Genomic DNA, 12,716 nt, shown 5'->3' with positions numbered 1-12,716 from the left:
GCATACTGTGTTTGCACGGGTTCATCTGTCCCTTTTCATTTCATCCTCTCCATGGTCAGCTCAATATTCCGTTTTTGTTTTGTTTTGTTTTTGTCTTTTTCCTTTTTATTGGTACCAGGGATCGAACTCACGACTGCCTGCTTGCAAGGCAGGCCCTTATGCCGCTGAGCTAAATCCCCAGCCCCTCAATATTCCATTTTTACCAGCATTTTAATTCTAGATATGTTATTTATTCAATTTTTTAAAAGGTAGTGCTAAGTCCCTGTTGGTGACTTCTAGGAAAAAAAAAATAGTGCTAAGGCTTGAACTCAAAGACTTGGACAGTCTAGAGTACTTGATAACTTTTTTACACTGGATTGGAGACAACTAATGATATATTTATATGCAGAAAGAAAACGAAACTGCAAATATAAAATAAAAATTCCCAGCCACCATAGGGTGGTGGTAGTCACAGTGAAACGTTTGTGAGGAGATTTTGCTCATGAGCCAGAGACAGCAACTTGTTAGAACCTAGCTGTCGTGACTTATAGAACATCTGTAAATCAAATTAATCTTACACAGAGTTTCAAAGATTAATTCAAAGTTGCTGCTAGTGAAGGAGGCTGGTTACGTCAAGTGGTCAGAGTGGAGGTGGGTGTGGATGTTGCTGCTGTAACCTTTCTAACGGGGCAAGAGAACATGGTCACAGAACAGTAAGGGAGACAAGACCAGACATTAAAGCACGTGGATATGAAGTTACACAAACAGAGCAGAGTTTTTTTTTTTTTTTTTTTTTTTTAATTTTATTTAAGGAGAAAAGAAAAAAAAAAAAGCAGGGAAAGGGTACAAGTTATACAGATTTACAGAAAAAAAATGAACAGTAGGAAATCACTAGTTAATGGATTACATATTGTCATCTTAGAAATAATTGTTCAAGTCACAAAATTAAAGCTTGTAAAGTGGACATTCCATCAATGATACTGCAAACAGTTCTGTTCATTGATCCAATAAAACTCTGTGATATCATTTTCTATCTTATACACTTAAATATACATGCAGTTATATAGTTTAGAGCACTTTCTTTTCCTCTCTTTTGTACCATGACTATTACACATTTTGGGTTTCATTGCTCCCACGGTTCTTATTACTTTTTTGGAAGAGAGTAAAACCAAATGTGACATAACAGAACAGAATCGGTCAAGTCAAAAGGGTGGACATAATAGATAATGTAAAAACATAATACAGGTGATCAACAATGGTTACCATAATGTCTCCCGCTATCTCTAATAGAATTGCCTATATCATTAGTTATAATACAATTGAACAAAACAGTAAAGAATAAAACCGACAAAACCAAAACATTGGAGACATTGTAGGTCTTCAAAAGTAGCTAAAAGTCAACAAGAATGGGCGTCATAATGAATCTCATTATCTTCACAGCTGATGCCTAAACTTTCGAACCTGATACTATCCAGCAAAACAGAATAGGGGAACATCAGTTAAAAACCAGATGGTGAGAGTAATACAGGGCTTTAAATCAAGGTAATGAAAAGTCAAAATGGGTTACTATAATATATCCTGCTATTTTTTTCCTTTAATTAAAAGGATAAAGATAAAAAAGTAAATAATGGAGTGGAGATTGAGATAAAAGAGGGCATAACAACGAAACAGCGCAGATCAAAACATAACCATTTAAGCAGAATAGTGTTTCACCACCAGATAATCCTAACCTAAAAGTAGTTACCATATTGTTTCTTTCTTTGAAATCCTTGAGTACAACTTCGTATACTGTAGCATTAAGTATATCAAAACAATGTAAAACCATTCAAGAGAATGACAGCATTACAGAGTATTTAGAATCGACTAACAGAAAATGAACAATGGTTTCTGTATAATCTCCTTGTCTTTAAAAGGTTTTTGCTTATACTATCGTACATAATAAAATCCAATAAGATACAGTCTATTTAGACCATTGGAGACAGAAGGACAAAAGCTAGATGAGACTTCAAAACAAGATGATACTAAATCAGTATTACCTATTAAGATGTCATTTTCTCCAAAATAGCTGTTCCTATCATCCAATCTTCTCTGCCTCATTTCTGTTAAGCTCTTTTTCTGTCAGTAGCTGTCAGTTTGTCTTCTTCATTTTGTTCTCTGCTCCATTTGTTGTGGCCTCCCCGCCACTATTTCTGGATTCTTTGTATTTTTCTTTTTTTAGAATATCCTGCAATACTTTCTGTAGAGTTGAATTGGTGGTTGCAAATTCCCCCAGTTCCTCTTTATCCTGGAAGCACCTTGTTTTTCCATCAATTTCCAGGGACAGTTGTGCAGGATATCTCAATCTTGGCTGGAGATTATTATCTTTCAAAGCTTGAATTATTTCCCCCCATGCGGAGCAGAGTTTTTTTGTTTTTTTTTTTTTTTTTTGTCTTTTTCGTTTTTAGCGGTACCAGGGATCGAACTCACGACTGCCTGCTTACAAGGCAGGTGCTTATGCCGCTGAGCTAAATCCCCAGCCCCTCGGAGCAGAGTTTTTAAAAGACCATTTGGAAGATGAAAAATAACTGAAAAGCAGCATGGAAAATGGTGAAGGATAATTTTTAAAAGGAGCAAGAGGGAAAGGAAAGGTGGGAGTCTGGAAAACAAGGGTTTAGAATGCAAGATTCTGACAAAGAAGTGGCTGAGGTGTAGCACAGAAAGTGATGCAGGCCACATTGCATCAGAGCTGAAACAGCAGGAATACTCCCCGGGGTGCTGCGGGCCTTCTCATGGCCAGTGAAACGCTGGCACCGTGCTGGCATTTGGACAAACGTGATGAAAGCTTCCTTCTGCTTGCCGGCAAAAGGAGAGAGGAAGCAGGATGCAGGGAGCACAGAAGGAGGGTTGTTAAGAAGTAGAGACATAGCGATGATCCTGGACTGACCGCACACAGATGGAGCCCGGCCAAGCAGCGCTGGGCTTGGCAGTGCCAGCTCTCTGAAAAATGCCCAGTTAGGCATTGAGAGCGCCCTGCTTCTGTTATTCCTGACCCACAGCCAAGACTCTGACTTTGGATTTCTAGGGTTTTGTTTTTAAAGTTTGTAAAATTAAATATCCTTTAATATTGTATTTTTCATTTTCTTCCAACACAGAGCCCCGGATTTACCTGCCCAGTGTAATCATCCTGCTTCTCTTCGTGTTTGTGGCATTAGTAGCTGCTGTCATCTTTGGTGTTTACTATAGGAAAAGGGGAAAAACAGTGACAGGTACAGTGTCTATCGTGGTATTTGAAAATTAATCTTGAAGAAGTAGATACAGTACATTTGTAGATTAATGTTTTGGAAAATGAATAGATTGTCCACCACTCATAGATAGAATCTGTCTACATAAAGATGGTTGCACTTTAAATGAGAAAACACCCCCTGTATTTGATTCATTATTCTCTAGCAAACAAACAAAACAAAAATCCAACTTTGCACCCATTTTAGCATTTGGGGAAACTGATGACTTGTCACCTTTGTGCTTCGGTTGTGTAGCATCAGATCTGCAGGGCCTACATCTGTCTTTGAACATATAAATTTTTAATGTATGCGTTTCAAACAGAGACAGAATGTGCAGATAAAGAATGAAGGAGGTTTTGATTGGGATGTTATCTGCAAACGTGAATCTAAAATTATAAGTTATCTTGTATCAAGTTGAATTTAGGTGCTCATTCTTAGAATGGATAATCAGATGTTGCTTTTGATAGTGTCTTTAAATATCACATCATGTTTGACTTTTATACGACAAAGCTAAAGAAGTATAATTTTTATGAAAGGATGCAAGGCTTTATTCAGCTTGACAGAAGTAGTTCGTGATCGTCTCATGCTCAAATCATTCTTTCCTGAGGCACCGTCATTTTGCCAGCCTTTTCTGTTTGCAGTTACTCACTGGTTTCTTTCACCCACCTCTGCTCTGCTGTGATTTGGTCAGTCCTTCCACATCACATCCAGGACTTCATGGAGCTCTGTATATCTTTATATTCCTATTGACATTATGTTGACTAATGTCCTGAGCAGTAAAAGATAATTAAAGAAAAACATGGTAACTGAAGGTGTGATTGCCAAGTGAGAGCAGTCTTTGCACAAGGACCATGTTTTTTAATGAGTCCATTTGTTACTGACAGAATTAACAAAGAAAATGGTGAAGTCCGAAATGTGTCATAGATGACACAGCAGAAGTGCTTCCCAGGGTGGCCTTTCACTTGTCTAACAGCACGACCTAAGATTTAGATAATATATGTTCATATGATGAAGATCACTTAGTCATGTTAATGTGAGACAGACTTTCTGATGTTTTGTTCTTTAGTTGTTTCTAGTTAATAATATTTTACTCTGTATCTTATCAAAAAACCAGTAAGCCAATTAATTACTTGATTGGGAATTATGACTGCTGGCTTGCTTTACATCCATTTATTCCACACATTTTATTGATCATCTGGGACAGTACTAGGCTGGAGCTTCAATACTGAATCACAAAGACACAGCCAGGACCTTCCTGGAGGAGTCATCTTAGTGGGCAAGAGACGTGTCAGGTTTCCAGAGAGAAGCAGAGGATGGAAAGGTAGATGCCAGTGCCAGGTAGCAGATGCCAAAAGGTCTTCCCAGCCTGGGGTCAGCTGGGTATTTCCAGAGGAGAAAAGAGGTGAGCTAAGCCCCGAGAGACCAGCTGGACCTTTCTAACTACCTTGGGGAACCGAGGTGAATCGCAGTATCCTGCACTGAGAGAACCGTACCCTGGGGGAGGTAGCAGCTTGGGAGATTAAAAGAGGCTCACGCAGCAGAGTGCAAAGCCGAAGAACCACCCCAAGGTAAGCCAGGTGACACCACTGAGCAGGCCTTTTAAGGAGCTGACTCCTTATTCTCAGCCAAGAGAAGCAAGAACAGCCCTCTGGTTATAACACAGAAAACAAATTAGGGGGCCGCTAGAAGAGATGCAGGTACACTACTTAGTAAGGGTAGTAATTTTCCAAGGAGAAATGATGAATGGATATCACCTCGGGCGTATGTATTATTTTTAGCACAATTTGTACTCAGTACTGATTTCTGTAAGGAAAGAACTGCAACTGTCTTTTGATTTGGAGTAATTTTATTTTTTTTAAATTTTATTTTAAAGAGGGTAAAACTAAACATAACAAAATAGAACAAAGCTGATCAGAAGAAAAAATGTAAATGACACAGATTTCAAAGCAAGACAAGGGGTTATTTTATTTTGATAAATTTTAAAATTATAGGAAAACAAAATGATGATCATGATGATGATAGCAATAACTGACACATTTTGATAGTACGTAACACTATGGATATATGCATTTGTATGTCCCAAATAAATTTTAACAACAGCATCTTGAGGTACTGTTATTTCCCCATTTTCTGATGAGGAAAATGAGGCTCAGAGAAGTTAAACTGTGCAAGATCACAGAGTAGAAGCTACACTCCAAATGATATTATATGTGTCATTCAGTAAGCACCGTGCCTGGTACATTTAAGAGCTCAGTGGCTTAAAGATCATTAGCTATTATTATGAACTGAGATTATCTTCCAGTGAAGAAATGAAAAATCCTAAATTTAGTCTTCATAGTGAAAACAACATTGAATATTCATTAGAGGTGGGTTAAAACTTTATCTTTGTGTTATACAAATTCATTCAAAATTCAGACTTTGATTTTTATATTTCATTGCTTCTATTTTATGAAAATTATGGAGATATACTTTGTTTATACCAGAGAACATAGTATCCTTAGAAGCAAAAATGTACAGTCAAAGAGATTTGCTGCTGGAACTCAGTGGGTCTGACCCTTAGCTCTCTAGCTTGAACACCACGTTTTTTTCCCTTAAGCTATACGGAGGGGAACCCAGAGACCTTGTACTGACATACGTCCCATCTTCTTTTCTTAAAAATTTGAGACAAGGTCTCACTAAGTTGCTAAGTTTCCCAGACTGAACTTGAACTTGAGATCCGCCTGCTTTAGCTTCCCAGTGTGTCAGGATCACAAGCATGCACCACCATGCCAAACTGCACCTCATTTTTATTGTACATATATCTAAGCTAATGTTCAGTCACTTTATCATCTCTGGGACAAAATACCCAATACCCACAGTTTACATGAGGACAAGCTCACGATTCAGGAGATTCAGTCCATAGTTGGTTGGATGAGTTCAGGAGAGAAATATCATGGTGGCAGTTCATAGTGGAGGAAAGCTACTCATTTCTCCGCAGCTACTCAGATCTCGGCAGCCAGTAAGCAGAGATAGAGACACAAAGGAGGAGCTGGACCCAAGAATACATCCTTTCGGGTCACATTCCCAGTCCTCCATTTCTTCCAGCTCCTAACAGTACATCCATCTATGAACTTACAAGTGGGTTAAGCCACTTCTGAGTATGTTGCCCCCGAGACACAATACCTTCCAAAAAGTTCCACCTTTGAACACTTGAGATCTGGGGGGGACATTTTAGATCTAAGTCACAAGAGCCAGTTTTCTGGAAAATCAGTCTCCTAGACATATCTTCTTGTCCCCTAACATGCCTAACTCAGTCTCTCAAAGTCAGTGAAAAATTCCCGAGAACGTAAATACAAGGCTATTGCAATTGTCTGTAGTCTAAAAGCAACTCTTAGAGCCCCAGATGAGAACACAGGTATTTTATGGACCATTAGTGGGCCATATTTTTCATTATATAGAACAGGAAGTTCTGTTTTTGATAGGAGTTAGACGACTTCATAGTCTTTATGCATTGTGGGGAGCTGGTACATGTATACAACACATCTCATTATTTTTCCCCCTTCCCCTTCATCCCTATTTAATTTTTTTCTTTTTGCCAGCATAAGATTCATTCATTTATTTTATAAATCCTTCTCAAGTTAACACAGATTGACAGTCAGACTAGTAGGGCAAAAATCACATAATACAATTATATTAAATCAAAGTACACTTTTAGTTATATTGGCCAGGCTGGATTACAATCTATCTATCTCTATTTCTATCTCCCTGTCTCTCTCTATCTCTATCTTGCCTGTGTTTTCACAGTCGTTAAATCAGCGTATTTATTTATGGTTATGAACCTAGGGTCTCCTGTATGCCAGCCAAGCAATCTGTTATGAGCTACCCTCTCAGCCCCCATTGACTGGTTTTTAAATTTACTTCTAGGCTCACTGGCAGTAGTACTAGAGTATGTTTAAGATAGTATTGAACTAACATAGTGGTCAAGAATTCTGAACCTGACACCGAAAAGTAAGTTGTTCTCACATGAGGCACCATTAAAAAAATAAGAAAGTCAAATATACAAAAATGGAAAATAAAACGTTGGTTACAGCGCCAAGGGGAGAGGAAATGGGGAAATGTAGGTCAAAGGACACAAAATAGCATGTATACAGAATGCACAACTTTGGAGAATATTATTGTATTTAAGCTTTTCTGCTACGTAAGCTGAGTTTAGCTCTTCTTGCCACGTACACATACACACATGCACACACGGGTTGCTGTGGTGTGACATGACAAGTACTAATTTATTTTACTATAGTATACCCGTATAGGTCCTGTACCATCATGCTGTATGACTTCAATATGCAAAAACATGTAAAAAAAAAAAGAAGTAAAAAATGTCAAAAATGTATTTTAGAAAAGAACCTGGGAAGCATAATATGAAGCCCTTATCCTTGCTTTGTTTTTTTTAGCGAATTTGTGGCACTGGGTCAATGATGCTTGCAGTCGCCTAAGTGGAAATAAGGTAAAGTTAAAAGTCTTTAGTGCCTTCTTTAAGTACTTTCAAAAATTAGCCTGATGTGATGTTTCTTGCTGAATCACCCGGGGTCCAAGTCAATGCTCATTCTAAAGGCCTGGGGGTTTTGTTTGTTTGTTTTTTGTGTTTTGTTGTTGTTCCGTGTTTGTTGGTTTTGCTGGCATCGAGCTCAGGCTTTGCACGTTAGGCAGCCGCTCCACACTGCCTCCTTCTTCTCCTGCCATCCCTCTACAGTGTTTTTCTAGAACCAATCATGATTGCCTCGTCCAGCGTCCTGGGAGGAGGAATAAGCTACAACTCTCCTTTGTTCTTACAGTTGCTTTGGTAACTTTTTATTTTGACATACTTTAAAAACTACAGCAAAAAGATAGTGAAAGTGCTATATTCTCTCTCACTCCTGTCACCAGTGGTTAATATTTTATCACATTACTTTATTCTTTGCTTTCTCTCTCTCAGTATGTGAATATGCATATTTTTCTTGAATCATTTTAAAGTGAATGGTGATGATGTGTTCCTATATCTTTAAATACCTCAGTGCATACTTTGTAAGAATAAGGACATTCTCATATATGTCTGCAGTACATTTGTCAAATCAAGATATTTAACAATTTATAATAGTATAACACTATTTTCTAATTCACATTTGATACTAAAATTAGATCAATTCTATTTTGCCTTTTACATTTATTTTCTGAGATAGCTGCTTTAAGACCATACTGAATTCTCCGATTCCAGTCCCAACACTAAAGAATTCATTCTCATCTTTCCCTTTTTTGAATGTGAATTTTCTTTTCCCTAGTATTATGACACTTGGCTCCTCTTCTTTCAATATGTTTACTCATTTGCTCAGTTATAAAATACACAGAAAGTAGTTTCAGAATTACTCAACCTCACCACAGAAAAGACAGAGCTACTTACTAGAGTTGAATATTTAGTTACGGTTTGGTTTTATGATGATATTGCTCTCTATTTTGATGGATAACATATAGTCAAAATGTTGTACTCAGCCAGGTGCAGTGGTGCACTCCTGTGATCTCTGCACTTGGGAGGCTGAGGCAGGAGGATTGCTGTGAGTTTGAGGCCAGGCTAAGTTACATAGTGAGTTCAAAGCCAGCCTGAATTTTGTGGTAAGACCTTGACTCAAAACAAAACAAAACATAAAATCATACTGTTCTTTCCTTACACAGGAGTGACTATGCTATTCCTTGGAAATGTAATAAGATGGATTAATTTCTGGTTGTATTCCATTTTAGGGCTCTTCTGAAATCTGTAATTTTAAATAGAACAAATAGAGTTTAAATTCTTTTTTTATAGGCTAACAAACTCAGAACCTCACACTTGCCAGATAGGTGCTGTGCCAGTGAGTTATATCCCTGGCTTAAATAGAACAAACAATGTGCTGTGGTGGATGTGCCATCTGTACATATTATGGGGAAATAATTAGGATAAACACTGTTTTCAGCAGTGGTTACGTGAGCGTGGTCTCATAGCTCTGGGTACTGATGCTTCTGCCTTCTGAATCTGTATCTACAGGAGTCCTCAGGCGACAGCTGTAACAGTGTCCACTTGGCAGCCTCTCCTCAGCACGAGGTGTGTGAAGGTGTCTTCCTGCTGACTCTGGAGGAGAAGATTTCACCAGATAGGTGCTGTCTGGACGGTGCTGGTGTCTTCAGGGGTGCACGTGCAGGAGCTGGGCCCTGTGCACAGGGTGAAGAAGCCAGGACTTTCTCTCTGGTGGAGATCGATGGGGACCCCTTCAGGCAGATTCCCACGGAAGACGAGTACGTGGATAGGCCCTCGCAGTCCCCAGAGTGTTCCCTCTTGCGGACCCAGCCTGGAAGCAAATCCACACCCCCTTTTTCGGAGCCCCTGGAGGTGGGGGAGAATGACAGTTTAAGCCAGTGCTTCACAGGAACTGAAAGCGTGGTGGATTCAGAAAGCTGTAACTTCACGAAGCCCCCGTATAGAACTGACTGCATTCCTGAGTCCCCTGAAAAATATTCCCCAAAAGAGGGGGGAGATGGCGGCGGCCCACGCTGGGCAGCCAGCGCCAGCTTGGCAGGTGACTGCACAGGCTGCGGGGACCCTCCCGGGGAGGACCATGATGCCCTCGAGAGTTCCCCGACGTGTGGACACTTGCCTCAGTGTGCCTGTGGCATCGGCCTTCCCACTGAGGAAGCAGCCAGCAGGGCAGAGGGGGGTGAAGCGCCCCAGGATGGGGATGATGCCAGGCTTCCAGGCTCCTCCAGGGGAGGCCCCGGATCTGGGAGCTCCTCCAGTGACCAGCCTCCTGTGTCTGGTAAGTTACTGTCCTGGTTTCCCACACTGAGCAAAAGGGCCTGTTCTCAGTCCAGGGTTCAGGGCAGGTATCAGACCGTTCAGGGAACAAGAAACAGATGGGAAAATCCAGCCTGAGCATTTTCTCTTAGTAAGCATCTTTGCTGGAGGTGTTTAGGTTCAGTCCAGTATCAGGTGGTGCAGAGCGCTCACTTCTGTGACATCATCTTCCACCCCGGGGCTCCTCCCACACACACACATCCCACATCCTTCCACATTCAGGGTTCTCAGGGTGGGGTTAGATGTCAGCCCGCACACTGACACCTGCCAGAGTCAACATCCCCCTCAGGTCAGGCTGAATCAAAGTGTAACCACAGATTTATGGTGTTTGTTTGTTTTAAAACTAACCAAAATCTGTTAAATCTCTCTCAAGAAAGCTCTAATATCAGGAGAACAAAAAAAATTATTTAGTTAATTGTGAATTACTTAATATTTGAGTAGCATCTTGATGCCCTACCAAATGAATGGTGCAGTAAAAATGTCCTCAAATGCCTTATAGGAGAAACCAATTTTATAAACAGTATGTATAATATGTTTATAGAAGCCATATGATAATTTATAGTTTAACACTATCATAGAGATTTATGGCTGCAGCAGTGCTCAAGCACAACAAACTCACCAGTGAGACTGTGACTTTTTCCTGAGGGCACAACACATCTGCTTATGTGTATACTTCACAGCTGTTAGTGAGGCTTCCTTTGGCTCTGGGAATTATTAGCTTCATGAGAGGTCAAGGATCTTCTGAGAATCTTCTGAAAGGTGGAGGCATTCTTTCCAGAAAATGAATCAATGAATATATATTTAAATTATATATGTTAAATATACTTGAGGGGCTTAATGAAATCCTCCAACTCTCCAAAAAAAAAAAAAGCGCCCATTTATGGGCCACCTGTGTCCAGACATGCTTTTTCTTTCCTGTCTCTTGATTTGGACTGCAAGTGGCGCTAGCAGCCAGCTCACTCTGAATTATTCTCTAACCCTGAGGTAGCTAGATCTGTGCCTTCAGCAGACACTCTTGTGCCTTGAGGTAATGAGGGCTCCTGGCTTGTTTCAAAAAACAATGGTGCTTTAATATTTGTCAGGCTTTGTGGTTTGCTGAAACTACACAAATCTGCGGTATGTAAATTTTGACCTGTAATTACCAGTTAAACTGAAAGGAGAAGATACATTTTTGTATACTTTTGAAAGAATGGGTGTAGTTTTCCTTCAGAAGACCTCAAAATTTATTTTTAAGGTTTTAAAGAATTTCCATGACTAGAAATCAGACCTTGTTCTTTTTTTTTTTTTTTTTTTGCATTGTTCTAATGGAGATTGTAGCAGCTTGTTTTCTTCCCTGTGGCTCCAGAGACTCACAGAACACAAGATCTTTGTGTGCTGTGGGAACACGAAGGCTGCATCTCTGTCTATGACAGCAGCCAGGTCTTGATACCAGGGTAGATGGCACTGGGCACGCTGAGGAAGTCCTAAGTGGTTCTTGGAAGAAATGGTTGACCAAGTTTAAGGAGATTCGTATTCATATTCTCTCTCCTCCCTCCCGGTGTGTGTGTGTGTGTGTGTGTGTGTGTGTGTGTGTGTGTGTGTGTGTGTGTGTATGCGTGCGCACATGTATGTTCATTGTCCTGAACCCACCAGTCAAATCTTTGCTCTCCTGTCACAGAGTTAAATTGGCAGCCTCTCCTGATTTTCATTATTTCTTCAGGACTAAACCTGTAGGCATCGAGGAAAGGAATAAAAAGTGTGTTGTCAACCGAGTGGTGTTAATTTGCAACAAGTTTATACTGCTTTTTCTGTCCCTGTCTGGTGCTCAGCCATGCAAAACATCTGGAGAGAGCCTGCCCGTGCTCAGTTGCCAGCCAGTGGGTGAAATTAATTTTCGCCTGAAGAAAAGCAGCAGCCAGATTGATTTTAGAGGCTGTGCTGTTATCTCCAAAGTTATTTCTACATGATCAAGCCTTATGGTTTCTGGTCAAATAGTACATTCTCATTCTTTTTTTCTTTAATTATCATAGTTTATGTTCTATAAGATGTGTGAAAGAAGAGGGACATGGATGAAAAATAAGCCAGGAGTCTGATCTCTCTGGATCTCCCAAAAGACACTGTGTTCTCAGGACTTAGGGAGACCCCATGGGGGTTTTGGATTTTATAAATATTATTTTGTTTAAACCTGTGACCATATCTACTGGTTTCTGGAGAAATGACAATGACTGGGGAGTTCTATAGGAAAAAATATCTGCATTGCGCCAGGATTTTATTAAGCGAATGTTCTTCAGACAATTTCACAAGTATAGACAATTAAAAGAAAATACCCAAGCTGTTAAGGCAATTTGCTATAACCCTTAAAGAACAGTAAGAATTATTAATGAAGACCAACAGAGGGACCAACACATTCTTTTGGTCACGTTTGAAGCAACCATGCCTTAATCTATGTCTTAAATGATGTCTAATCCTGATGGCTGTTTGCCTTGGTTACAAACGTGCTCAGGCAGAGGTAAGAGAATTCCCACTGTGCCGCTGGAGAATTATTACTTCATATGGAAGAAATGATGGCTACTTATAATTAATGTGTCTGTCACTAGCCGGTGACTTGGCTTTGGCTCCCTAAAGTCATTCATTTGGCTCAATCATTTTTGAGCAGGAGGTTTTTA

The 12,716-nt window shown here is 39.9% G+C and overlaps 1 protein-coding gene across 3 annotated transcripts in view; it reads left to right on the top strand.

Moving 5' to 3' along the window:
* Tnfrsf11a (TNF receptor superfamily member 11a) overlaps nt 1-12,716 on the top strand; it is a 58,052-nt gene that overhangs the window by 32,127 nt on the left and 13,209 nt on the right. For all 3 annotated transcript variants that reach the window (XM_063231523.1, XM_063231525.1, XM_063231524.1), the window contains exons 7-9: nt 3,111-3,224; nt 7,670-7,722; nt 9,268-10,033. In XM_063231523.1, coding sequence (XP_063087593.1) covers nt 3,111-3,224; nt 7,670-7,722; nt 9,268-10,033 — 933 coding nt within the window. The remainder of the gene's footprint in view (nt 1-3,110; nt 3,225-7,669; nt 7,723-9,267; nt 10,034-12,716) is intronic.

This window comes from Cavia porcellus, unplaced genomic scaffold (assembly GCF_034190915.1).
Source record: "Cavia porcellus strain 051 isolate PalLab524CR breed Dunkin Hartley unplaced genomic scaffold, mCavPor4.1 scaffold_20, whole genome shotgun sequence".
Classification (NCBI taxonomy): domain Eukaryota; kingdom Metazoa; phylum Chordata; class Mammalia; order Rodentia; family Caviidae; genus Cavia; species Cavia porcellus.
Note: the sequence above shows the minus strand (reverse complement) of the source record. Positions and strands in the feature narration are given on the sequence as shown.